The sequence below is a fragment of the Zophobas morio genome, unplaced genomic scaffold (assembly GCF_036711695.1).
Source record: "Zophobas morio isolate AGI-343-1 ecotype UQ-CSIRO unplaced genomic scaffold, CSIRO_AGI_Zmor_V1 ptg000108l, whole genome shotgun sequence".
NCBI classification, from domain to species: Eukaryota; Metazoa; Arthropoda; class Insecta; order Coleoptera; family Tenebrionidae; genus Zophobas; species Zophobas morio.
Window position 1 is genome coordinate 1,780,080 of NW_026972213.1, and position 27,987 is coordinate 1,808,066.

General features: G+C 33.8%; 2 protein-coding genes across 7 annotated transcripts; one reads left to right on the forward strand and one right to left on the reverse strand.

Annotated features, from left to right (window-relative positions):
- LOC135144810 (uncharacterized) lies at positions 1-14,115 on the reverse strand. Of its 4 annotated transcripts, none has more exons than XR_010283238.1 (5): positions 13,940-14,115; positions 2,688-2,809; positions 624-728; positions 464-572; positions 1-409 (listed from the first exon to the last, which is right to left on the reverse strand). XR_010283238.1 is itself a non-coding variant. In XM_064076895.1 (5 exons), the coding sequence occupies exons 1-5, from the start codon at positions 8,127-8,129 to the stop codon at positions 323-325; spliced, it is 531 nt and encodes a 176-aa protein (XP_063932965.1). In that variant the 5' UTR covers positions 8,130-8,397; the 3' UTR covers positions 1-322. The 4 variants fall into 4 exon arrangements, 2 of the variants coding, with proteins under 2 accessions (XP_063932965.1, XP_063932964.1); XR_010283237.1 differs by lacking the exon at positions 13,940-14,115 and adding an exon at positions 13,796-13,923; XM_064076895.1 differs by lacking the exon at positions 13,940-14,115 and adding an exon at positions 8,033-8,397 and having other exon boundaries at positions 1-420.
- LOC135144809 (chitooligosaccharidolytic beta-N-acetylglucosaminidase) lies at positions 10,792-27,973 on the forward strand. 3 transcript variants are annotated; one of them, XM_064076891.1, is made up of 6 exons: positions 10,792-10,943; positions 14,699-14,759; positions 14,973-15,949; positions 16,008-16,490; positions 16,727-16,984; positions 27,647-27,973. In XM_064076891.1, exons 2-6 carry the CDS (start codon positions 14,704-14,706, stop codon positions 27,787-27,789), a joined length of 1,917 nt encoding a protein of 638 aa, XP_063932961.1. In that variant the 5' UTR covers positions 10,792-10,943; positions 14,699-14,703; the 3' UTR covers positions 27,790-27,973. The 3 variants fall into 3 exon arrangements, with proteins under 3 accessions (XP_063932961.1, XP_063932962.1, XP_063932960.1); XM_064076892.1 differs by lacking the exon at positions 10,792-10,943 and adding an exon at positions 10,989-11,036; XM_064076890.1 differs by lacking the exons at positions 10,792-10,943; positions 14,699-14,759 and adding an exon at positions 14,258-14,469.
- The last annotated feature ends 14 nt before the right edge of the window (positions 27,974-27,987 follow it).

Genomic DNA, 27,987 nt, shown 5'->3' on the forward strand with positions numbered 1-27,987 from the left:
TTAATTTAAAAAATTATAGCTTTTATTTTGAAGTACATAATGTTAAGTTCCCTGAATTGCAAAAATTCCTTCATAATTTAAAGTACACGATACTGCTAACATTTTCTCTTAACCTTCACTTGTACCTTCACATATAAATTTGCTTGATCTGCATTAGAAGGTACACAAGAATAATTTCCAGTATGACTGTACTTAGCAACAGGAAATATCAGTTCACTTCCTTGCCTTCCCTCTCTTATACTTTCACCATCGTCCAGATTATAATTAATCATTCGGTCCTCCTTATACCAAAATATATATTCAGGCGACTCAATGGAATTCACTAAATAACAACTGAGCCGAAGGGTAGACCCGATTTCAACAAAACGGGTATCATCTGGCCTACTATTCTTAATGACTGCATGAGCTCCTGTAATATTTCTAATAAATAATAATAATTCACTCAAAAAAAAAATCTGCTCACTTTGTAAACGCAAAGTAACAAAAATACTTGCCACAAAATCACCTTCCAGTCGACATTCGTACAGTCCTTCGTCACTAGTTTGCGTGTAACGTATACGCAGCACCCAGTGCTAAAAAACAGATAGATATTTAACTTTGTAGTATTTATTTAGTTAACTTACGTGTGTATTTTCATCCTTTAATCTTCCAATAAATCTCCTGTCAGCAGACTTTGTTACATTATTCGTGGTTAGGAGCGCACTAGAGTTTACTTTCCACCAAGATACCTGCAAAAAAATCTATCACAATATGTGACAACTATTGACTTGGGGCACTATTTAAGCCCTCGACCGTCGACAAATAAAACAATAAACTATGAGCCGATAAAACTCAAAGTCTTTTGGAAACGACAAAAAGTTGAGGCAAACTATCGACACGTTTTAGTAACATGGTTAACATCACGATTATTTTTAACACATTTGGTGTACCTACTCTGATTTTTGAAAATTATCTTAAACACTTTTGTCTATAATTATAAAAGATAAGTGAAAGGTCATTTATTTTTATGCAACTGTTTTGGGTGGGTGTGTAAAAAGTGACTTTCAATTTAACTTTACAGCGACAAAAGAATTCCATAATTATTGTCATTGCCACCCGATTGTCGTAAGGTCACACGTTAAAAAAAATCTAGCATGACTCTGCCTCAAAATATTGATTCTTTCAAGAAAAATAAGACCTTATCCCTGAAAATAATTCGTCTTCGGTATACTAGAATGAAGGAAGTAGTTATTGCCTTAAAAAATATAGTAAGCTTTCTGTTCCAGAAAACTATGATGTCAAAAGTAGAACTATATTACCTAGTAATTTTAAATGAATTTGGGTAAACGACGTTAAATTTTGCTAAATCTAAACATGATATGGAGACATAATTGCACAAAACCATATTCATGAATTGATCAACAACATTAATTAATAAATAGCAATTAACACATGCCTATCAGTTTACTACACTGTTTTAGATCTTGCTAAAACGTTAAATGTTATTTGACAAAGCTGATATTGACAGCGTATTATTGGCTAATTTTGTAATTACGTTTAACACTAAATTGTTTATCAGTTAAATAATCATTAACATGACACTTTATTAAATTTCAGTTATTGAAATTAATGAACTGAAGTAATAACTATAACAATTGCAGCATGCATTTGAAAAGAATCAAATTATTTTATCCTTCATTTGGTCTATCTTTTGTGCTAAATCTTGTCTAAATCACACCTGACAAATATTCCGCGTCTCCAGGAAGAGGAATAAAATATTCGGCAGTTGGAGTTGCTTTTTTTTCTTAATCTCTACTTTGTACTTTCTAACACATGATCTTTACCATTAAGTTCAAAAATGTCCTCTGCTGTTACCAGATTCGGCAGTGTCCCCTAAACAAGTCCCTAAGGTATTCTATCTGTTTTATTTCTCTTTTTTCCCGTTTTCAACTTGAAATATAATAATTACTTCTATTATTCCAGTATGCAGAGTGTTCTTTACAAGTATGTTTTGTTTTTGAAATTTCTTTGCAACGTGTCCAAGCTTTTCCAGCTATTTTGATTTTTTTTTAACAATGCAAAGATCCACAAAAAAGTTACAACTGGGTTATCTTTAACAAGTCTGTTATAATATGTCCTGATGTAGTGTCAATACATTGGAGTCTTTTTTTATTGAGGCAGACTGTCATAGAGCGGCACACGTAGACCATCGGTCCATAATGTTGAGTCCTAAAAGAGTCATGGGTCTTTAATAAAGAGCACGGTAATTAAAAAAAAAGAGTTTCGCCTCTGGTACGGTTGACATACTGAGTTACCGTGCTATTTTGCCTTATTCTTAACCCTGCTCCTTACGGAAGTGTGCGAAAAGTTGAGACCAAAAACTCAATTTACACGATTCCAACCCCGAAAACGATCATGTATTGATTCCGACCGTGCAAGCCTCCGAAATTGTTTAATAATTAAGTTCAAATTCAATCTCGTATCACGATTTTTACTAATAGAATTAAGCTACTATATTCTAAATTAAATCTAAAGTTCTTTAGTAATGTACATAATCCGTACGGAACCTAATCCACGATTCATAATTATATATTCTTATAAGCAAATTTATTAGCTTGTGGTTGATAACAAAATGGTATTAGACTGATGAAATTTTGGTTACAACGTGACACTTTTACAACAGAAGAATCTAGCATTGAATAACTTACATTTAACGCTGCTGTTGGATATTTTACAAAGCAGGGAAGTTCCGCTGTAGATCCTAATTGTCCTGTTTCATTCGTATTGTTTTTAGTTTCAAAAATTTGAAAATATTTTCTTCGATGTGACGCTAAAACAGAAAATGACAAAAATATAAAATATGTATTTAACTCTGTTATCTTACAACTTATAAGAAAGTATTTCCCAGTTTATTATTATTGTGGTGACGGAATTTGAATTAAAATTTCACGGTGAAAAAAATTAACAGCGGCGCGAAATCGCACTTGAATATTTTGAATTTGAAAAAAAAATCAAGAAAGAACATTGTTAAACATAGGCAACCATGTGCACGTTTAGTTCTTTTTGGGTAATCGGTAACTCTCCTAGAGAATTTTCTGTTGAGAGAGTTGATAGAAGTTGATTTGGTGGCTAGAGGGGCGAGGAGCGTTACTGTTGTTTTGGTTTTGTGAGTGAAAGCATGGTGAAAGCACGCGGTAAGGGAGCTAGGTTAAGTTTAGTTGGTTTGGTAGTTAATAAAACTGAGGAAGCCTTTGTTTAACCACAATTAATCGAACCGATTGCGATGCCACAGTTTTCCCCAACACGCGTAGCTAATTCTTGCGGTTTTTCCAAGCGGAAATAAGTGAATTTTCGACTGACGCTAACACGTGATGTTAAGTTGTTTTATTGTTGTAAATTCAAAATTTATGTTAGGATTTTAATCGTTAACTAAGTCTAACACAATTTAAAGATCCTGAGATTATTATTTAGATAGAGCATTCACATTATTTGTTTATCTAATTATCAATAACGTTTCTGGATGCTTATACTTAAGTGTTACATTATAACACTTGTTAATTTCTCACACAAGATTGCTAATAGTTCATTTACTAACGTTGTCCCACTCTGGGAAAAGACCGTGAAAGTACGGTAGAATTCATAAGACCGTGGACTGAGGTACGGGGGGATTAAAAACATCAATGATCACATCACCGAGATATTTTCTCACAACGTGGAAAGCTGTATCACCGAGACATATTTTCTTCCAACGTGGAAAATTACAGCAGCGAGAAGTTTTTCTCGCAACGCCTGATACATTTTGTGTTGTTTATTTATCATGTGTTTTGCTTGGGATAAGCTGGGGACAGTCCACGATATAAACTCTCAAAGCTAATGGTTTTAAGTAACCAGTCAATTGGGTCAAGGCATAATTTAACATAATGTAAATTATTTGTTTAAATAGTTCAAAAAGTGTGGTATAATTTAACATAATGTAAATTCTTTGTTTGGATCGTTGATAAAGTGTAGCATAATTCAACATAATGTAAATTCCTTGTTATGGCAGAAGCCATTATGAAAGCGTTTTTTTTTTCAAGCCGAGCAAATTTTTGAACTGTAGAAACGCCTTGAACAAATTAACAAATTAACAACATTGTAGGTCATGTAGGACGTACATTTTATTCCTTTGATTTAGAGCATTATTTGCACAGCGCCACAGGATTGATCACATTTCTGGGAGACATATTTTTGACGTTTTTTTTTTTAACAACGCACTCGTGCGACGCCATTTTGAACCTCCAGATTCCCTGTTATGTAAATTCTTTGTTTGGATCGTTGACAAATTGTGACATAATTTAACATAATGTAAATTTTTGGGTTGAATCGTTGGTATAAAGTGTGGCATAATTTAACATAATGTAAAGTCTTTGTTTGAACTGTTGATAAAGTGTGGCATAATTTAACATTATGTAAATTCTTTGTTATGGCAGCGACCATGTTAAAATCGTTTTTTTTTTTTTTTCAAACCGAGCACATGTTTGAACTGTACGTTTTCGTTGAACAAATTAACAACATGTAGGTCATGTAGGACGTGCATTTTATTCCTTTAATTTAGACCATTATTTGCACAGCGCCACAGGATTGATCACATTTCTGGGAGACACATTTTTGAGGCATTTTTTTTTTAACAACGCACTCGTCCGGCGCCACTGTGGACCTCCAGATTGCCTGTTATGTTTATTTTTGTATTTGTTTGGGGCAATGTAAAACGATGGCCCAAATGCAGCTGAATAACTTCACTTTTAAAAATTAACAAATAACTCGAATGAACATAAAATATTAAACTGATGTAATTTTGTTAGCTTTGCAATTTTTCATCTCATACAAATTTTTCCATCTCACAATTTTATGCTCAATAATTTTCGTTGCTGTATAATTTAAATTGAACGTAAATTTTCATGATCTGCAGTTTCTAACCTCACGTAATTAGTTTTACCTGCACAAGTTTTATTTCACACCAGATCATTTTTTTTTTTTTGTTCTGGTGAACTTAAATGTTGTTTATTGCTTTTTTTGAAACTTTAACACTTGTTTAACATCAGAGTCATAGAAAATGAACATTTCAATGGAATTGAGGCAAATAAAACAGAAACACGTGGTGGAAGTGGAGTGCGCAGTTCCTTGTTGAGCTGGCGGCCGCACCATCTGCACAAAAGAATGCAGGCCTATAATAGAAATCAGGGGAGCGGTCGGGATGACGTGACGCTGTCAACTTATGTATAGCTATGGGTTCCAACCACGAGTTTGCGACCGTAGCGGCCTATTTCTGCGCGGCACGTTTTTTGGTCATAGAGGGGTGCTGGGTAGCATGTGCTTGCCGATAAGATAGAACAGAATCACCGTCGTGGGGGGAGAACAGCCACAACCAGGGGTCCTAAACTCCGCTCGTGCTACAAGGCCCCCTATGGGTAATTTTGTTGTGCTCTAGAATGAAATTAATATAGTTCGATCGCTACACTCTTACAACACTCTGGTGCCGCTGTCGATGCACAGTTTTTTTATTAAAATTTTGTTCTCTTGTTGACTGTCACAATGTAAGTTTACGGCCACACGTCCGTAATAACTTGTCTATGTACTTTACTTTTTTTTTTTGCTTTGTTTTTATCAAATTTGTGATATTCAAATATTTGCATTGATTCAGAACGTTTAATTTGATTTCATTTAAAGTTTGGAAAGTTTTTTTTGTAACTAAGCACTAAGAAGGTCTTCAACCTAAGCAACTTAGTCGCAGCTTTTTTTTCCTTTTTTTTTGTCAGTGGAATAATAAATCATCATAGCCAACGCTAAATTTTTTCAATTTTTTCCACATGTTAATTTAAGGCGAGATATTTGGGTTATCAGTATCACATTATACTTGTTCATATGTAATCTCTTTGATTTTCACAATAAAAATAAAAAAAAGTTCTGCAGATGAAATCTTTTTAATATATTGCGTACAGCTGTGCCACTAAAACAGCGAATACCTTTTTTGAAACAACATTTTTACCTTGATGAATTGTTAAAACATATCAAGTTGCGTGAGTTTTTAAAGTTCACATCTGAAAGAGAATAAAATCACTAAAACATCAGCTCTAGTTTTACATAAAACGCAATCTCAGACGAATTGTCTAGATTCGAGGGCGCAATGTCCAAAGAGTGAGCTACGAGTCTCGGAAAATACTTATTTTGAAGAAAACAGTTCAAGAGAAGAGGATTGTCAACATTAATAATATTTCCGTATAAGTATGCGTTGTAAACAACATCCAATTTTTAAAAAAGCGATCTTGTTTTGCTGTCTCATGGAGATTTCAATCGTTCATTATTTTATGTTGTGAGATACGTATACCTACCTAGAAAAATCAGATAATAGCTGTTTCACTTAGTTCAAACAAAATTAAAATTTATAACGCTTCATATTTACATATTAGAAAAAATCTATAGGTACGTAATGCTTTTTAGGCCGCTTTAATTGTAAGTTCATTCATAATTATATGTCATTACAAGAAACAAAATACTGTACTTCTTTTCGATACAAAAATATGTTTAAAAAATTTAAAATGTATTTAAAAGGATGTGCATCATTTATATTAAAATGTGCACAACAGTAATCATATTAATGATGGAAATTACAGCCAAACACATTTGCGCATTATTACATTATTTGCTCATCAAACTTTAAAGTTAAGCCAAGGACGCTCAACTTGTAAACGAGGCAACAATTTCTAAAGGCTGATAACACGCTAAAAAGCGAGCAATAGAATCAGCCGATCAGCCGAATCTTAAGACAAAAAAATGTTAAAATAATGTTTGAAATATTTCGCAAGTGTATTTATTCTAATCACTTTAAGAAAGAAAGAATTAAACGGTGTATTTATAGTACTTAAGTACTGTAGTACCTATAAACCTTGTCAAACTTAACGCGAATTTAAATAAAATTAAAAGTTAATATATGAATAGATTTTAAAATCCATCAAGAGAAAATATTGTTGTGAAATAAACCCATACGCCGCCCCGGTACGACGCCTATGAGTTTTAAAGTATGTGTAGTGATGATGGGTAACTCATCGTCGGTGACGGCGGCCGGACGGCGTTCGCTAAAAAAGAGCCTGGAAGCGGAAGTCGCGAATGGGTGCTCCACATTAAGTCTAGAAGCGGTTTGGAACAAATAATTTTGTAACACTGTGCAACGTTGTTACAGGAATTTTAGTCACCCTTTCTTATTTTTTACAAAGTCCAATAAAGTTATTATATGTATACATTTACATAAAGTCCAGTTTCCATTTTATATATCATTCTCTAATTTGAATTTTTATCTGAAAGAACAAATTCCTTTTAATGAGTAAATACTCTCAGTTTTCGGAATTGTTTATATATTTTGAACTTTACTTCTATATAGTTTTGAAAACCATGGCAGATATATTTCTATGCCTGTTTTAAGGGACGGGCATCCAACAGATAACATAAGTTATATTATAAAACGCGTCGCAGATACTTTCTACATTATCACAAGCCACAACCGTAGACCACGATCTCACACAATAAATCACACACATCATGAAGGTTAGCTTTATGGAAATTGTTTTTATTGTTTAATATTCATATAATACTTAATAAGCTGAGGTTCGTTATAAGGTGTTAAACATTAATTTATTATTTCCTTTCATGCTGCGGTCAATTTATCTTCATTTCGTTGAATTTATTTTTATTTTTCAATCAATTTCCAATGTGTTGGCTTGAATACAACTCTTACTTTAGTAAACTGACCTTATACTTTGTGAGGTAATTAATACAGTAAATTTCGGTAAAAACTTAATCAAAGCAAGTCACTATTCACTAATATATTTTTGTACATGCAATCTATAAATTCAATTTTTCAACACAGAGATTCTAAGAAAAGTCATTCGAGAAGGTAACAATGCGTGATATATACAGTAATCACGAATAATGACATAATAACATAATAATTACACTTTAATAATAAGAATAAAGTACATTTGCCAGTAACCTATAAGAAAATAAAAATATCCCCACTCACCAGCTTTCCGACTCACAGATTTAGTGCATTTACAAGATGAATGCAAAATAAATACTGCAAGTACAACAACAAAAAGAACTAATATACAACGACCCATTTTATTCGTTGTAATCAATCTGTGTCAGTTGCACCTTTAAAATCTTCAATTTCACCTATATCGGAGTTATCTCGTTCCCCTCATGTTTACTTGTTTATATGCAGGAATATAAGATCCATACTTAGTAGGGCTGGACCCCTCCGTAAATACGTGATAAGAATGAATATCGTGGTGTTATTAAAATGGAATCAGCCGAGAAGAATGAAAGGTCGTTAATTATTCTGCCTTAATATTGTCGCTTGTGATCAGTTTAATTGATCATCATTGCCAAGTTTACTGACGCGGTTTATTACGACACTAAAAATTTGAAGCAAATAAATTTCGTAAGTGATTACGTACCATATATTTTTTATTTATAGTGTTTAATGAATTTCTTTGTAAAAATCGATATTTTATGACTTATCTATTACCGGAATGTTTATAACGCTTGCACGGGATTTTATTACGCTTTTTAAAGTATCATCAAAGAGGCGAATGTGTCCGCATACAAAAAGACATTTTAATTTTCAAAAATTGTTAAACAAAAGCGTACATTGTGAAGCCAAAAAACTGGCTAGATTGTTCAGTAAAGTAGTTAAAAAATAATCTTTATATTTAGGTACTTTTTAACACCAAAAAACTCTGAGCATTCGTGTATTGCAGAAAAATCTACAAATTTAGAGCACTTTCTAAAAACACAATATTCCTAAATTTCGGAAATGCGGGATTATCTGTAGATCTCAATCCATATTTACGCCGATCAAGATAAATATGTTTTTTTAGATAAAATCTAAAAATATCTCCATTGCTTTAAAGATAATCTCAAAAATTTTGTACTCAATATCATCAGAAATCCATAAGTATTTACTTGATATTTACATTTCAATACACTTAAGTTAATAAAAAAAAAAACTATGAACCACAAAAGTGGACAAAATTTTGGCGTGATAATCACTATTATTAATACTTGACCGTTGGTTAAACAAAAATCTTCCTGAAGTACCCTTTTAACGATCATTGTTTTGCTGCTCATGAAATTATTAATAACAATAAGTTTGTTGTCAGTTAAAGCACCTTCCTTTTAATTTATTGCTGCAGTAGGGCAGGAAAATGTCACCTGATGTTTTATCTTCAGTCATATTGACAACAAGCAGGCAAACAAAACAAAAACCACTTGTCTAAACTTTTATTTTCTGTATTGACGCATGCGAAATTAAGTGATTTTCTTTTAATTGAACTGTACAGAAATCAAACCAAATAGCAACAAAACTAAATTTTCATGTAGTGAGTCCTGAATGTCAGGACTATTGCGAGGACTGAGTTTAAATTTAGCAAATTTACTCTGAATCACATAACACAGCATGGGTTTGGCATCATTTTAAAAACACCTGTTTAGCAAAAAGCAAATTTGGAAAAAAATGTGCTAAACATTTACTGACTGTCCTATAAAAATTGCTTCATTATGCGTTGTCAAAATTAAACCGAAAGATTAAATAAATAATTCAAGACGAATATTATAATTGGTTCACTAGAACTACATATTTTATTACGTTGTGAAATTGCAACACATTGTAATTATATTTACAATCCACTTTTAAATTTTCCTTAAGGAAGCAAAAACTAAAAAAGAATACAACTACTCGCATCAGCACACCTTGAAAAATTTATAACAGGAAGTTATCATTTTCCCTTCACAATCTCATAAAAAAAGCAACTTCTTTTAAATTTAAAATTTTAAAAGCATGTTTAAAATATTCGAGCAGATCTTTAGTAAAACGCTAAACGACTATAATTTCTATAAAGGAGTACTTGTTCAAAAAGTGTAAAACTAATAGTAAGAAGTTATGTTTCACAAAAAAAAAATACTTAGGTAAGGGATATCTCAACCCAAATGTTTTACAAGAAATATTTTCTAATTGTACATTCTTGTAAAAAGCATTTAACTTGTTTATTCTTTTAAGTTAATCTTGATTGTATATTTTTTCAGACATTTATTTTATTATTTTATTTACTGTTACTTTATAAAAAACAAGGAAAACACATTTAAGGAAAATTAGTTGACAAACAGATAATTTTAATTTGTAATTAATATTCTTTTTACCACATGAAAAATCATCTTCTGCGAACTCTTCAATGAACCATGAATGAAATGGCTTCGCTTAATATAAAAAATATTCGTGCATATTCGTCAGTAATAAGTAAATAAGTACTTTGTTCAATATTCGGCAGTACAGTATCATGTTGCAGCTGAATAGTCAACCATTAAATCATAACACTTTTCAAATATAAACCTCTCCCTTTCTCCTTCTGACATTTGCTTACAAATTTCCAAATAATAATACCAAATGAGCACCAGTAAACATGCTGTCGAAAATTTTCTTTACTGACTTAGAAATTTGTACTTTTTCCATAATAGCCATGAACTCTATTCACGTCTGATTTAACTCACGGTACAAATTTATTATTCATTAAAAATACAAAACTGTTTTCGTTCCTGTGGTAAAAACTAAATAATTACTGTGAATTCCCAACCATAACAAAAAAACTGTGTACTTAACCATTTTTAAATTTATATAACGTAGCTACCCACGCATTGTTAGTTAAGTGGTACCATTTCCACAAACTATAGTGAAATATTTTTGTGCGGAGATAACGCCAGGATATCTCGAAGTTTGTTTTTGTCGTTCGATCCGGTTTGAAGGTATCTACGAAAAGATATAAATGAACTTGAAACACAGCGCGCCATTATTGAAGTAGGTGGTCCTACAGTAACTTTCACAATTTATTGTTTTAATATTCTATGTACGTAAGCATCAGCTGATCCTTGTCTGGCATGTAAGTTTCTTTATTTATTATTAAGAACCTTCAGAAAATAAACTGTGTTGTTCGTGCATTCATGTAAATTTGCTAGTGTGTCAACGATCTCAGGTCAGTACTGCTACGCTTTTCGTTTTCATTCGGTTTAGAAACTGTTTGATAAATATACGAAAACACAAGCACATGGAAATCTAAGTATATGTATCTTGCCATTCCTGTGTAAATGTTTATTTTTTGTTTTCGTAGAATAACCAGTATTGTTGACACAATAACAAATCATTTTAAATGTTAAATATAGCTGTTGTTTGTCTTATTAGAATTTGATATTTAGATAAGAATTTGCCGATTAAACTTATTACTCGCTATGGTATTTTGACACATTTTCGGTTGTTTTTGTTCAAAAAATTGACAAGAACACATTATTGCATTTATGGTTTCTATTCATAATAACACAACATTCATACAAATTTAACATCATATCAGGTCAATACACGTTTCAAGGTAGTATAAAATGACTACTGATAACTCGAACTGTTCGTTAAAAAACAGAAATGTAGTTTTACAATATGCATACATTACTAGAATAAGAAAAGAATCCAGTCATGTCCGCAACATGTCAGAAAAAAGTAGTTTGTTACAAGCAATGGATATTCCGTGAATTAATGATGCATAAAATTTAAATTTGCTTTTAATTAATTTTCGAATTCAAAGTTTAATTATTTTTTTTTGTTAAGAGGGAAAAATGCGTTGAAATTTATTAAATGTTAACAAACCTTAGTCAGGCTACTTAGATTAAAAATTCTAAATTTTTGAATTATTTTGATAAATCGAAAGTAGTGTAGTCATTTCTGAATAAAGCTTTGAATTATAAAATTTACGCGGGCGTGGACATCACTAATTCGTATATCATAATTGAGCATAAAATTTAATCACAAACACTTGAACGAGTTATTTTATGAGTAGCCGCGTTTATTGAATGCACTATCATAAAATAATTCCCAAAGTCAAAAATATGACAATCGAGCATTTAAAAGAAAGCAGCGCCAGTGTTATACTTAGAATAGATGTATGCCTATAATAAAAACCCATAGGATTGGAATTAGACACTTCAAACAACTATTCAAGTCTGTGGATATATTATCACATTGTTACCATATTTTTTAACATTTATTATTCATGATACAGCTGTCACAGTGTAGAAATACCAAGTAACGCTTTAAAATCCTAGCCACCTCTAATTCCTTTTTTTTTTTGACAACAATAAGGTGGTGATCAAATTACACATAGCATCGGTTATACAAAGCAAATTCTAAAGTTTATTTTTTACTATTTAGTAAAATGTTCAATGACTTGGGGCAATAAATTTTATTATTGTAATTGTTTTTTAATACAGTTATATAAACAAATTAGATATGCGGACAATCACATAAATTTGACGGAGCCTTTGATGACTTTTAAATGACTGTTGGACATTTTATTCTGAATGTAATGTTTTTTTAAGTAATTTTTTTCTATTTTATCTGCACTCTATTATTGTTGCCTTTTTCACATATCATTTCAATTTAATCAGTAATTGTTTCTCTTTATCTTTTATCACTTCATAGAAATTTGTTAGTTATTCATGCCATAAAAAAATCTAAAACAGAAAAATGGTATTAAGTTTTTATGAGGTGTCATAATTAATGTCATCTATCTACACTCATGCACACAAACATGGAATATTTTGAAATTTTCATAAGTTTTTTCAATATGACGATGTAAGTTACTTAACCACTTTGTCATTTTCATTTTTATGTTATTTCTTTCTCATAAAACGGATTTAAATCAAAATTGTACATTGCATCTTTATATGAATCCCAGGGTTCCAAACTGAATCCATTACTGTTTGTAATATTCATCAACGAGGCATTTTATCGTAAGAAATTAGCATTTGCGGTCTGGATAGTTCAGTTGATAGAATACCCGCTCGACAAATAAGAGAGCGCAAATGCTAGTTTCTTGGACGTCATTTTCCTGTTATTTTGAAAATTTTCATGTAGTCCATGCTTTATTATCACTTTGATCCATCCAATGTTAGCATGCCTGCAGCGTCAAAAATGACAAAACTATAAAATAGGGTTACAATACTTACAGGTGTTTCACATTTTGTGACAGAGGAATGACAATCACGTCCAAAATTTTCTGGCCGCGACTGTATGTGTGACTGTCCAGAAAAAGATGCGTACTATGCCTATGTTTCAAATGAGTTTTTCCATAACAAAATTTTGTCATCAAAATTTTAGAAGGGACACACAGTTTGATATAGTAGTATAGTCTAATATTATTAAAAACAGTACGGTCTCATACTAATAGTAACAGTACTCTACTGTTAAATTTTCGGTTAAATAGGGTAAACCTTTCTCGATTTAATCAATAAAAAAGTTGGAGATGTTGGATATCGAACCTGGAACATTTCATATGCAAAAAAAGCACTTTTACTTTTGGAAAGATTAAACAATAGAAATTAAAATAAAAACTATAAAAATCAAGGCGGATTCATAAACCACAAGTACAGGAGTATGTTATTTTTCAAAATTTTGAGGTGATATCATAAAGTTCTTGCTGAGAATGATTAGAAAAATTTGGTTAGCGTTTTACCATGTGCACAATATTCTTAACGTACATATAAAATTTGACAACAAGCGGTCTGGTAGTTTCAGAGATCAGATAACAGACATACGACAAACGGCAAACAGATGGAAAGGAGAGCATACTTTAGGCGTTACGAAACGTCAAGAAAACAAAAAAATAGCCGTTCAACGAACTAGCTTACGCTCGGGGTGTAAAAACATTAGACACATTCTTTCTCAAAGTGGTAAAAAGATATTTACCTTAAAGTTGCAACTTCCTTATCATTTGAGCTCTAAATGTTTATCTACGAGATATGTGCATGGTATTAATGAAGAAAATAACAAGATCTCTTTGCTTAAATATGTAGTTTTTTTTTTTTTTTCGTTAAATGCTGGAAGACTTACGGTCAAGTTCCTGATTTTCCAATACATATTATAAATATTACACACATCAGTTGAAATTGAACACCCTCTATATTATAAGATTCGTACTGTACATAAATAACTGTCACTATACATTTTTATAATACAAGCGCATTAGGATTAAATCTTATGTCGTGCTAAAGTATTCCTAGTCAAATAATTAAATGTGCCAACCTTACACTGATAACATAATCTGATAATTTTTTCAAGTTAAACATTAGGCATAATCGTATCGCTTAATCACAAGCATTGTTGCCTAGTAAATCACAACTTACTTGTCAAACATGTGACCACACATAATAACAATTTGTCACTATGAACGTTGCATATTATCCCTTTTACCCTAATAAACCGAATTACATAAAAGCACCGAAAAGAAAAATATTTGTATTTGTTTTTTTTGCAATATGTCTAATAAATATTATAGCATGGGTTTCATTTTTTACTACTTATTGCAACGGAAGAAATACTAAGAAAAACAGTTTTTTTAAAAAGAAAATACCACAATTTAGGTAAGTCCCAAGTCGTCTTGAACTATAGAATTCCTTAAATAAATAAACATGTAATTTGTTAAGGATTTTAACAGAAACAACGTGTCACTATAGTTTAAAGTTATCGAAACAAGTTTACTGAACAAATCAGCAAATTCTTACTAAACCAAATTCAAATCTAGTTTTACAAGATCTGGAGGTCGTTGCCTTCGAGTTGACTAAAAAAGAACACACTTATTTATTTTTACAGACAAAATGAAGCACCAGTTAACCAAATATTTACTTTTCGTTCTACTGCTGAAAACAATCAGGTAATATTCCTGCTACAAATAATCCATTTTTAATAAAGTCGACTTAAAACATGACAAAATAATTCAAACTAAAATCTGTTCCTGTAGTGGTAATAAAGTAATCACTAAATGTACCTAACTTTTCTCGAGATCGCTACTGCAGAGAAAAGGATGGTTCATATTTTAGTGAAAACTATACACAGTTATGACTTTTGCATAAACGAAATTTTTCAGTGGTCTTACCGGAGTATGGAGGTGGGAATGCGAAGAGGGTTATTGTCAGAAGAAAGAAATTACTCCAGATACCCAAGACACAGCCATAAGTCTTTCAGCATGTCGTCTACTGTGCTCCGATGCTTCCGCCCTTTGGCCTAAACCCACCGGCGAAATCCACGTGGGAACCACCCTAGTAAAAGTCAACCCAAACAGCATAAGCCATTCAGGTGTAGGTTCTGAAAAACGCAGTCACAGTCTAATCGGTGGTGCTATGACTCGTTTCAATAAGCAACTGAATGAACTGCGGCCCAAAACTAAAAGAGCTGATGGTGGCAAAACTCTAGAAATTACATACATTCTATCAGATCCAGGTTTGACAGACCTTACACTCGAGACTGAAGAAGGATACGCTTTAACAGTTGTCGAAACGTCGGACGGGCGTCTAAATGCTACAATTGTCGCTGACAACTTCTACGGAGGGCGCAATGGACTGGAAACCCTAAACCAACTAATTGTTTATGATGATTTAAGAGAAGAATTGATTATGCCGAACGACATTAGTATTACTGATAAACCGGCGTACCCTTGGAGAGGATTAGCCCTGGATACCTCCAGAAACTATATTACGGTTGACGCGATCAAAAACACCTTAAGCGCTATGGCATCATCTAAACTGAACAGTTTCCACTGGCATATTACAGACAGTCACAGCTTCCCTTTCACGGCAGACAGTCTGCCAGACCTGAGAAAATATGGAGCTTATACTCCAAAAAAAATTTATACTCCAGAAGATGTAGCTGATATTGTTGCACATGGAAAAGAGTGTGGAGTAAGAGTTGTACCAGAATTTGATGCTCCCGCTCATGTTGGTGAAGGATGGCAAAACACAGATTACGTCGTTTGTTTCAAAGCCGCACCATGGCAGGACTATTGTGTGGAACCTCCATGTGGACAATTTGATCCGACTAAGGACGGACTGTATGACGCACTTGAATGTCAGTTATTTTTTATCATTTTAGATGTCTGTTATACTTATTTGGTGTAATTTTTCAGCCCTTTATGGTGACATGATTAAACAATTCCAACCAACTATTTTCCATATGGGTGGCGACGAAGTCCACTTCGGTTGCTGGAACAGTACGGCGAGTATAGTCGAATGGATGCAAAATCAAGGATGGGGCCGGTCCGAAGAAGATTTTATAAAACTGTGGGACCACTTCCAAACCGAAGCCCTAAAGAGACTGTACAAACAAACCAGCAGTAACATTCCTGTCATTTTATGGACCAGCACATTAACAGAGGGAGAATATCTAGAACATCTGTCAAAAGACCAGTACATTATCCAGATATGGACCACAGGTTCTGATCCCCAAATATCAAATCTTCTTGCAAATGGTTACAGAGTTATTATAAGCAACTACGACGCTTTATATCTGGACTGCGGTTTTAGTGGCTGGGTAACAGATGGAAACAATTGGTGCTCTCCTTATAAAGGATGGCAAAAGATTTACGAGAACAAACCGGCTACAGTTGCAGGTTCGTGTAGGTCCTAAGCGACCAAAGTATTTATTAAAAAAAGAATGTAGATATTTTAAGTAAATTTAAGTACACAGATAGCGCCGATTTGGGAATAGTGTCCAAAATACAAGTAGATACTAAGAACGGCTACTAATATCAGTCACTGTTCTACTTGTCAAATTTGTCAAGGACCTGCATGAGCAATAATTTCATTTTTTTAAATTCTTTCTTTACTCTAATCTTTAAAATTACAGGCGGCAAAAATGATCTAGTACTAGGAATGGAAGCAGCTCTATGGACCGAACAGGTGGACAGTGCCAGTGTGGACACTCGTCTGTGGCCAAGAGCAGCTGCAATGGGAGAAGTGCTCTGGAGTGAACCCTCCAACGGTTGGAGGGAAGCTGAATCACGTATGTTGGTGCAAAGAGAAAGAATCATTAATCTAGGAGTAAACGCCGACGCTCTTGAACCAGAGTGGTGCAGACAATACGAAGAAAGTTGTCCCACAAATGGTAAGTTCAACAAGTAACTTTGTGTCCGATCAGTGCTTTGAAGCTTCCACAAGAATTTATTTTTGTACGATGAAATAAAAATTATTGAAATGCTTTTGACTGTTTTATGTGTTACTAACTGTCAAATGTACTAACATTTGCTTCATCCTCTGCGTTCATTGGCGATTTAGAAAGTCTCCGTTCACGAAAGTAAGAATACTGATAATTGAAGAAATAAGACACGTTTCACTTTTTCTGACAAAAATAAAGGGAGCTGATCCAAATTTTGCGAATTTCTCGAAAAGGGTAATTACAAAATTTATCCAGTTCCGTTACTAACATCTGTAATCATTGCTGGTAGGTTTTTTTTATTCGATTTAGGACGCCAGTTGTGGCTAATTTGGTTTTGCATTACATTGCACAGACTTTCTAAACCACTAGTGAACGTAGACTAGTTTTTTTATGTTTTTGATAGTAAAAAATTATGATGATTAGTAAACTTCCTGAAATATGATTTACAATCCTGCGCATTATATATCCTTGAGGTATTTCTATACTTTATACGAAATGGTAAGTGCAAAGCATTAAATTCATTGAAACAATACAAACTTGCATCATTTCATCAATCATCATGATTACAAATAAAAATTACGCTCCGTATAATACCTGTGTTACAATGTACGTGTTTTTATTATCATAAAAACTATTTTCATTATATGATAAAGTGTATCTGCTTTTTTGCATATTTATTACATATGTGTATTCTTATTGCCATTGTCGCTACAAATCAGTAAGAGTGAAACTAAAATAATTTGAATTCATTAGAACATCATCACAACTCAAAATTGGCGAAAAATTAATTAAACAAACGGCATTTACGAAAATGTATTGGTTGATGTTATTATAAAATAATGAAGAAAACCGATACGTATGTAAAAAAAAGTGGAACCCGGATTTCCATTTAATTTTTAAATTTATTATCATTATTATTTCACCCATTTATTTTTATTTAAGTTATCAGAAGAACACAAAAATGAATAACCATGGGTTTTACAAATTTTTAATTTTAAAAACTTTAGCGAGCTTTGATCATTTTCTGCAACATACATTACACTACAATTACACTACACCACACTACATATACCATAATTAATGTACAGTATCATTTTATAATATAAGGCTAAAAAAGCCAACATCTTGACAAGAAGTGAGTGTATGTGAGAGAACGAGAAAGTGACAGTGTATTGATATCAACAAAAGCATGTTGTAGTAAGTACCTTCGGTAGGCTAAATTAATTCAAGACGGACCAAATTCAGTGGAATGCGTAATTGTGCGGTAAACGTAGGATCTCATTGACGACAATTTACAGTATTTCACGATGTTGGTCTATTATTATATAACATAAACTATAGTTATGGAATATAAAACACGACTCGTTTGTTTTTTCATTTACGCTATTTCAATGCTACCCCGACTACCGCAATATAGCCACGTGATACGACGTCATCCGGTAGACGTTCAGCGCTTGTTCGATTATTTATGGACAAATTAAGCCATAATCCAACGTGTAATAAAATACTACATTGACAGGAAATCGGTTCAACGCCAGTTAAAGTAGGTATACAATACATGTTAAAACAGCAGGATACAGATGTGCAACCCCAATACTTGTACCCATCATAAATATGGTCTCGTTATACTTGTAAAATTCGGAATATTTTTAAGTATCAAAACACACAACTTACTATTTTTTCTGATCTGAAGGTAAAACACACCAATGAGCAGTAATTAACGGGCCTGTCTAATTATATAATTTAAAAGTTTGTAGTCTGAAAAGAAGCGCAAATCATCTAAGGACTACTATTTGTTGAGGCAGTGTCATCGGGTTTTTCCATACCTGCTAGTTTCCCTTTAGCATACATACACAGTGACAGTAATTCGTTATAAGAAGTTGATCAACAGGATGATGAACACAGTTACACAGTCCTCATAAAACTAACTCAGAGCCGTATAGATTTTATCAGATGAAACTAAAAAAAATAGTAAAACTTGTTACCCTTAAACTAAAAGAAAAAGTTGCCAATAGATACTGATCGCCGAATAATGGACCCAAGATTTATTTTATATTGACACCCCTATAACCTTTTTGTCATACTATCACCGAGTTCTTGCAAGAGGCAAAATAACAACATAATTCATCATCATCATATTCGCGACTCCTCATCAATTCGTCACAAAAGGGTCCAAAGGCAGTCTTCCATTATTATTGTTACTCGTGCGATACACTCGAAAGCATTTGCGATGACATGAAAGTTGTATTGAAAACAATTAAAAATAATGTATCCCAGCATGAAAACCTGAGAGTTACTGAAATAAAAATGGATGCGCACAAAAGCTTTGCCAAATGTATTCTACAGCTGAACATTACATCAAAGTAATCATGAGACTTTCAATGTGGAGTTTAATATTTATGTGAGTATAAGCGCTACAAAACTGAAAGACGACATTCAAGAATTTATAGCAACTCTGACACAATGTGTGGGTTTATTTTATTGGGTCTCTTCAGACTTCGAAATCAAAAAAGAATTTTCTCATTTTAGTGATTTTAGTCATTCAGAAGCCTGTGGTTGTCACAGATTACTTAAGATTCAGTTTCTAGATTTACAAAACAAACTTTAGCAAAATCAACAGGGTGGACGATTTCGTTAAAATATAAGACTATAAGATGTAAAACCAGTAAACTTATCAAAAATAATGCAGTAATAACAAAGATCTGCACAACTTCTATTTTAAAACTACTTTTTTCAACTCATCATTTGTACTAAAGTGTACGAGGGTAATTTGATAAATTGTTAGCCTAAGTAATGTTTATTACCATAGTAACCAACAACAACTCATTAGAAATGTTGCTGTCAAACTTGATTTCGAAAAGTTCAAGCATTGGTGTGCACGAGAATTTTGAAAAAGTCATGTCTAGTGAAATCAGTAAAATTGAATATAGAGCGATTATTAAGTACCTGTGTTTAAAGGGGCTAACGGGTAAAGAAATTTACGATGATATGTCTAAAACATTTGGTGAAATTTGTCCTTCGTACGCCACCGTGAAAAATTGGGTTGCTGCCTTCAAAAGGGGAAAAGTTTCGGTTGAAGATGACGATAGACCGGGAAGACCGATTTCGGTATCCACTCCTGAAAATGTTGACGCAGTGTCAGATCGTCGAATTCTCATAAAACAGTTATCTGAGACACTAAAAACTTCCTGTGAACGTGTGCATCAAATTATCTTCCCTTCTTTGATTCTGCCTCATGAAGCAAAGTTAGCTTCAGTTTGTGTATATTATGTTGCATAACTTTTCCCGTTCCCCTAGAAATGAACTACATCGTGCTAATAAGGCTATAACAGAAAAATTCTAGCTGAATCGAGTGAAAAAAGATCATTGTGCGTCAAGTATTCAGAAAAAAAATAGTCTAAAATTATAACACTTGATTTTGCGATTTTTGTTTTGTGATCACCTCTACAAAGTAAAAACCTGTGAAGTAAATCACACCCCCGGAGCGCCTGCACCGTAGGAGCACAAACTCCAAGGCGGGAAGTGTCGCCATAAATGCGGACAATTTTTTACGAAATAAACCCAAACTCCGGTACGTCTATGAGTTTTCTCGAGGACTTTCTAGTATGTACGACGATAATGGGTGACTCGATCGATCATCCGTGACGGCGGAAGTCTCGGCGGAGGGCTCCAGAATGAGCTCGAAGCGATGACGGCGAACTATCGAGAAAGGAACATCTAGGTTTAAATAGAGACCACCGTCGGAAGCAGTCAGTAGATTCCAGCAAATGAGAAAATTTGCTTTTTAGTATATACTAATTAGTCTAGTTTTGTATTACTGTGAAATAAATTGTAGAGTTTTACACACGCCGATTTTTAAAAGACCAGAAAACGTAACAATATAGAGATTTGAAATAGATAACCAATGGAAAAACATTTTGTCTCAACTCTCAATGTGTCAGCAAAGTCCACACGGTCAAAGTTCAACACAATTGTAAAGGTCACTTTTAAATTTAGGGGTGGACGCACACTCAGAAGCGCCCGTCATTGTTTCTTAATCCTAGTGGACGTTTCTATTTACCTGCGTATTTCCAATTTAACAGGTTTAATATTCATTTGCATGCGTATCAGTTTACTTCAGTTTGTTTCCCTTTGTTACTCTTTGCGATTTAAACAACAGTGACAACATAAGTAAACAAAACCACCCCCTCCTCAACTTCGCACGTTACGCTACTGACTAACAGTCAGTTGTCAGATTGTGGTGACTCACCATGTTAAACTTAGATTGTGTGAAGTCTACATGCGCAACTTCAACTGTTTATGTTTACTTCGAAAGAATTCGACTATTAGCACGTTTCCATGGCAAGCATCTGCGTTAAAAGAAAATGAAACTTGATTGATTTTGTCTCCTCAAAACAAAAGGGAGGCCTTATACATACAAATTTGACAACAATCAGTCCACTAGTTTCGAATTTCAGATTTCAGGTTATCTGTCTAATAAAAATCGAATCAAACAACATACAAACCGACGGAAACGGAAGACCACATTTTTTATACCCTGGGGGTCATGAAACGTAGAGAAAACAACGCAGTAACAAATCGCCCGGTGGACTCCATTACAATACTTTCTCACCTAGGCACGACCTATTGTATTTTTAGATGAAATTTTCACTCATACAGAGGCCATACTATTTCAAAATATGACTGATAGTGCCTCAAATGGTCTTATGGCTTAAAAAATACCGAATGTTCTGTTAATTTTTAAGTCTAGAAGTAAAAGCGGTGACTATCGTGGTGGCGAAGTCCGAAAATTAAGGCAGCTATGTAGTTTGTTGTGATCAAATTAACAGTGGCGCGAAATCGCATTTGAATAATTTGAATTTGAAAAAAATTCAATCAAGAAAATCGTTAAACATAGGCAACCATGTGCACGTTTAGTTCTTTTCTGGTACTTGGTAGCTCCTAGGGATTTTTTTGGTAGTTTATAGTGAGAGGGGTGCTTGTTTTGTAGAGGGTGATGACGCGGCACTGTTGTTTTGGTTTGGGGAGTGAAAGAATGGTGAAACACACGCGGTGATTTAGCTAGGTTAAGTTTAGTTGGTTTGGTAGTTAATAAAAAAGGAAAAAGCCTTTGTTGTAGCTTATTATTGCTGTTCTTCCAATCGGAAATATGCGAATTTTAAATTTGATCTATTGTTTGTAAATTCACAATTCATGTTAGGATTTTAATCGTTAACTGGTTCTAACACAATTTAACAGTCATAAGTTTGTTCAGATAAAAAGCGCTTGCTAGGAGATTTCATGAGATTCACTTAGTCAGGACTCATCCTTTGTTTATGAAGTTCTAAATAAGATTTCTAGATGCTTATACTTAAATGTTACATTATAACACTTCTTAATTTCTCACACAAGATTGCTAAAAGTTCATTAACGGCAGTTAAAATTTACCTAACGTTGTCCCACTAGGAAAATGGCCGTGAAAATGCTGTAGAATTCATAATATCGTGCACTGAGGTACGGGAATTAAAAAATTTCTCCCCTAGGCAGTTATTATCATCATATCATCATCAAATCACCGAAACATTTTTCTCGCAACGTGGAAAATTAAATCACCGAGAAGCTTTTCTCGCAACACCGGATGCACTTTGTGTTTATTTATCACGTGTTTGTTTGGGATAAGCTGGGGACAGTCTACGATATAAACTCTCATCAAAGTTAATTGTTTTAAATAACCAATCACTTGGATCAAGGCATAATTTGCATCACGTAAATTCTTTGTTTGAATCATTGTTAAAATGTGGCACAATTTAACATCAGGTCAATTCTTTGTTCTGGCAGCGGCCGTGTTGAAAGAGTATTTTCAGACTGAGGGCATGTTTGAATTCTAAAATCTCGTTGAACAAATTAACAACATTGTGGGTCCTGGGGGACGTGCATTTTATTCCTTTGATTTAGACCATTATTTGCACAGTGTCGCAGGATTGATCAAATTTCTGGGAGACATGCTTTTGAGGCATTTTTTTATTTGAACGACGCATTCGTCCGACGCTATTTTGAACCTCCAGATTGCCTGCAATGTTTTTTTTGCGTTTGTTTGGAGAAATGTATAACAATGACCCAGAATGCAGCTGAATAACTTCACCTTTTAAAATTTAACCAATAACTCGAACGGACACAAAACAATAACCCCTTGTAATTTTGTTAGCTTTGCAATTTTTCACCTCATACATTTTTTTCTATCCCACAATTTTAACTTCAGTAATTTGCTCTGCAGTTTCTAACCTCACGTATTTTTTTTTGTCTGCACAAATTTTACTTCACACCAGATTGTTTTTTTTTTTTGTTTTTATAAATTTTTGCTTGTTTTTCATGTAAAAATTTTGTTGATTAATACTTCCAACATATACATTGTCTGATGTCCAATCTTAATCTCAGATAAGAATTCTTTGCTGTTTAAAATTTCACGAGAGTATATGGTGAATTAAAATGTCGTTCATTGCTCTTTTTGAAACTTTATTACTTGTTTAGTTGTCGTTTAATATCAGAGTTATAGAAAGTGAACATTTTAATGTAATCGAGGTAAATAACACAAAACCACGTGGCGGAAGTGCAGTGCGCGGTTCCTTGTCGAGCTGGCGGTCGCGCCATCTGCACAAAAGGATTCAGGCCTAGAATAGAACTCAGGGGAGCGGTCGGGATGACGTGACGCTGTCAACTTATCTAGAGTAGAATCATCGTCGTAGTGGAAGAACAGCCACAACCAGGAGCCCAAACTCCGTTCCCTATGGGTAATTCTGCTGTGTTCTAGACTGAAGTGGATATAGTTCGATCGCCACACTCTTATAGCGCTCTGGTGCCACTGCCGCTGCATAGTTTTCTTAAAATTTTGATCTCTTGGCGACTGCCATAATTTAAATTTACCGCCACACGTCCGTAATAACATGTGTATTTGCATCCAGTTACTTTCATTTTTCTTTGTTTTTATTAAATTTATGATATGCGAATAATTGCATTGATTTAGAACGTTTAATTTGATTTTATTCCAAGTTAGGCGAGTTTTTTTCTTTCTAGCTGAGGTGTTTTCAACCGGCACAACTTAGTGGCAGCTTTTTTTTTGTCTTTTTTTGTCAGTGGAGGAATAAATGATTTTGTGTCCTCTACATATTTTCTGTTTTATTTAGCGGTACTTTTCCAACTTTGAGCTCCACCACTTGCATCTGAACGGTCCGTGATCTGAACGCAATCCGCCACAAAAAAAAAAAAACACACAACGTAGACGTAGGTTTCATTTTGTTAGACGATCACAGTCAAGGCCAAATATTTGAATTGAATTTTTCGCGGGCTTTCACACATGTCAATTTAAGGCGGGATGTTTGGTTTATCACAAGTTAATGGTGTGATAACCCAAACTTCCCGCCTTAAAAATTTGACCTTGAAACAGTTTGAGAGGCCCGCGAAAAATTTAAAAATTCAAAGTTTGGCCTTGGCTGTGATCGTCTAACAAATAAGAACCTACGTTGTGTGTTTTTTTTTTTGTTTTTGAAAAATGGCGGGAAGACGTTCTTTCATACAAGTGCATACACTGTCGAGAGCGCAAGAAATAATAGACAAAAATTGTTTTGGAGGGGGGGAAACGGCACCACCCTCACAGGGGGAAAGACGCTGCGAAGAATTACCCCTCAGCGCAAAAACCCCCTTTGGTTTTATTCCCGGACGACATATTATTACATTTCAAACACCTTAAGATATGTGAAAGAAAAACACTCGCGAATTGACAAACATACACACACGAAAAACGAACAAACGGAAATTCTGTACATCTGTTTGGAATCAATGCAAATATTTGAATATCACAAATTTAATAAAACAAAGCAAAAGCTGAATCAAGTAATCTGGATGCAAGTACACAAGTTATTACAGGCATGTGGCGGCTGATCTCCCTTTTCCTTTTTTTTTTGTTACGGCAGTTAACAGGAGCACAAGAAAGGTACCCCTGGAGCGTTGTGGCATAAGCGGAGTCTGAGCTACCGGTCTGGAACTGTTTTCCCCCCGCGACGGTGATTCTATCTATCGCAAAGCCTACCCCACACGCATATCCCATGACGAACTTTGCCCTGCGGAACTAGGCCATTACGGTTGTCCAACCCGCAAAGATCTCGACTATTGGGCCAAATCGAGAAATTCACAACGTCGGCGGCCGCCCCCTGAATCTATCCAAACCTGTGGACTTGTACAGGTGGCGCGATAAATCTCGCCAGCTCGACTAGGAACCAAACCTCGCTTCTGCCACGTTTTCTGTGTCATTTAACCTCAATTCCATTTTAAAACATTCAATCTCTTATAACTCTGATGTTAACAACAACTGAACAAGTGTTAAAGTTTCAAAGAGCAATAAACAACATTTAAATTCGCCATACAATCTTGTGAAATCTTAAACAACAAATAATTCTTATGTGGGATTAAAGTTGGACATCAAATAATTTATATGATAGAAAACATTCATCAACAAAGTATTTACAAAACAAAACTTAGCAAGGATTTATGAGACGAAAGATCTGGTGTGAAATAAACTTGTACAAATAGAAATGTTATGTGAGGTTAGAACTGTAGAACATGAAATTTACGTTCAATTAAATTTATACAACAAATAAAATTACTGAGGTTAAGATTGTGAGATTAAGAAATATAGTACGATGTGAAAAATTGCAGAGTTAACATAATTTACAGGAGATTAATATTTGCCACACTTTATCAACAGTTCAAACAAAGAGTTTACATTATGCCAAATTATATCATGATCTAAATGATTGGTTACTTCAAAAATAATTTACTTTGAGAAGTTAAAATACTACGAACTGGTTACCCCAACAAAACACATAATAAACAAATACAAAAATATCCAATCATCGCTCCGAGGGAAAAAGCGTCTCGGTGATGTAAATATCCAAAATCGTTGCGAGGAAAAAGCGTCTCGGTAATGTAAATTTTCTGTAGCGTTGGGGGCATGCCTTAATTAATTAATCAATCTGGCGTTGCGAAACATGCCCCGATGAATTAATCGTGATAACGATGATAACCACCTAAGGGGAGAAAATATCATAACCCCCCGCCAGTCCGCAGTATAATGAACTTGTTTAACTGCCGTAAATGAACTATTAGCAATCTTGTGTGAAGAATTTAGAAGTGTTATAATGTAACACTTACGTATATGCATCCAGAGACCTATTCGTAATTAAACACAAGGTGTTTTTCCTGACTAAGTGAATTTCATGAAATCTTCTAGCAAATGGTTAATTTAAATAATCCTGATTGTTAAATTGTGTTTGCACTAGCTGACTATTAAGAAAAACTAGCTTGATTGGTGAATTTACAAACAAAGAAACAGATTCACAACACGTGTTCGCGTCCGACCGGAAGTCTGCAATTTTCGATTAAAAGGGTGCAAGAATTTACCGCGCGGGTTGGGGACAACTGTATCATTATGAAAAATACGTTTGATCGTCGTTAAACAAAGGCTTCCTCCCGTTTTATTAACTACCAAACCAACTAATTTAAACCTAGCGCTTACCACGTGGTCACACACACACAGCCACATTCGTAATGCCCTACCATGCCGTTTTTCTACCAACCCTCTAACTGAAATTACCCTAGCGCTACGTGCTGCCATCTAACCCAAAGATCATGCAACTAACTCCTAAGCGCTACGTGCATTAGACCATCCATGCATATTTGGTTGCCTATGTTTAAGGAGTTCCTTTTCGTGATTGAACTTTTTTTTTCAAATTCAAATTATTCAAATGCGATTTCGCGCCGCTGTCAATTAATTTCAGCGCGAAAAGTTTGATTTAAATTCGGTCACCACAATGGATAAAATAGTTCCTAATTTGCTGTCCACCAACGTGATAGTAACTTGCATAAACCAACGTATAAAATTTATACAATATATTATAAACCATAATAACACTTTAGTTGTAATATCCTTGTGCTTCGGTAAAGTCCACACAAAAGTGTAAATCGTGTAAAAGTTTCTTTTAACAAATTCAAAAATGTATATAATTTGACCCCAAAAACACAGCGGCTCAAGGACGGTAATCACCACTTTATCTCACTTTTTGTGTATTCTTCAGCTCATTAATTCATTATTCATGATAGGCTAGCCATTAGCAGCGAGACACCCAAAACACGTTAACGGATTTTAAAAGGAAAACAAATCACTGCTCTGAAGTCCTCACACATCTTTTAATTTTATATAGACAAAAAAAAAACCTACCTAATCTTAATGAAAACTTTTACATAATCAAACAATCAGATTTAAAAAGTAGTATAAATTTGGCTTCCATCGCACTTACACGACAACAAAAATTGAAACTTTTAATTATTAAAATTAATTATTTGGATGCAAAGTACCTAATACAAACATGTGTGCCAATTTTCAAAAGCATGCAATTTCAAAAAGTTTTAGTTTTGATTCCCAGTTCAACACACATAATTTAAACAAATACTCTACAAAACACGTTCAAAATTCCTGCAAATCACCCGCTGTAGTAATGTAAATGTACTAATCAAATTTTGTATCCCTGTTGTGTTAAATAACAAGCACAAATATATTTTTATAATTAATATCTTTTTCAGGCAAACACAATGGAGGTGAATATACCCCTACCACTCTAATGCCGCCAACAACAGGATCTGCAACTAAAATCCTAGGTGGACATCCAACTAGTGTTACTGTGATTTTCCTACTCACTGTTACTGCTGTACTTTTTATTTCATAATATTGGTGGTCGTTTGATTATTTCACCACTCACTTGTTAACCAACTTATTAATCTACACAGTAATTTTAAAAACATGCAACTTATTGCTGGGACTTGCCCTAGCATACATTTGCAAATGCTCATTTATTCTTATCAGTATTGTAGTATTAAACGTTAAAATAAAAAAATCATCAACATTCAAAATCAATCTTGATGTT

Coding starts and splice junctions, on each gene's coding strand:
- LOC135144810 (XM_064076894.1), bottom strand. CDS start 8,129: ATGGGTCGTTGTATATTAGTTCTTTTTGTTGTTGTACTTGCAGTATTT. Junction 2,810..8,032: donor ATCTGTGAGTCGGAAAGCTG/GTGAGTGGGGAT, acceptor TTTCTGTTTTAG/CGTCACATCGAAGAAAATAT. Junction 573..623: donor TAAAGGATGAAAATACACAC/GTAAGTTAACTA, acceptor TCTGTTTTTTAG/CACTGGGTGCTGCGTATACG.
- LOC135144809 (XM_064076890.1), top strand. CDS start 14,273: ATGAACGTTGCATATTATCCCTTTTACCCTAATAAACCGAATTACATA. Junction 15,950..16,007: donor ACTGTATGACGCACTTGAAT/GTCAGTTATTTT, acceptor GTAATTTTTCAG/CCCTTTATGGTGACATGATT. Junction 16,491..16,726: donor CAAACCGGCTACAGTTGCAG/GTTCGTGTAGGT, acceptor TTAAAATTACAG/GCGGCAAAAATGATCTAGTA.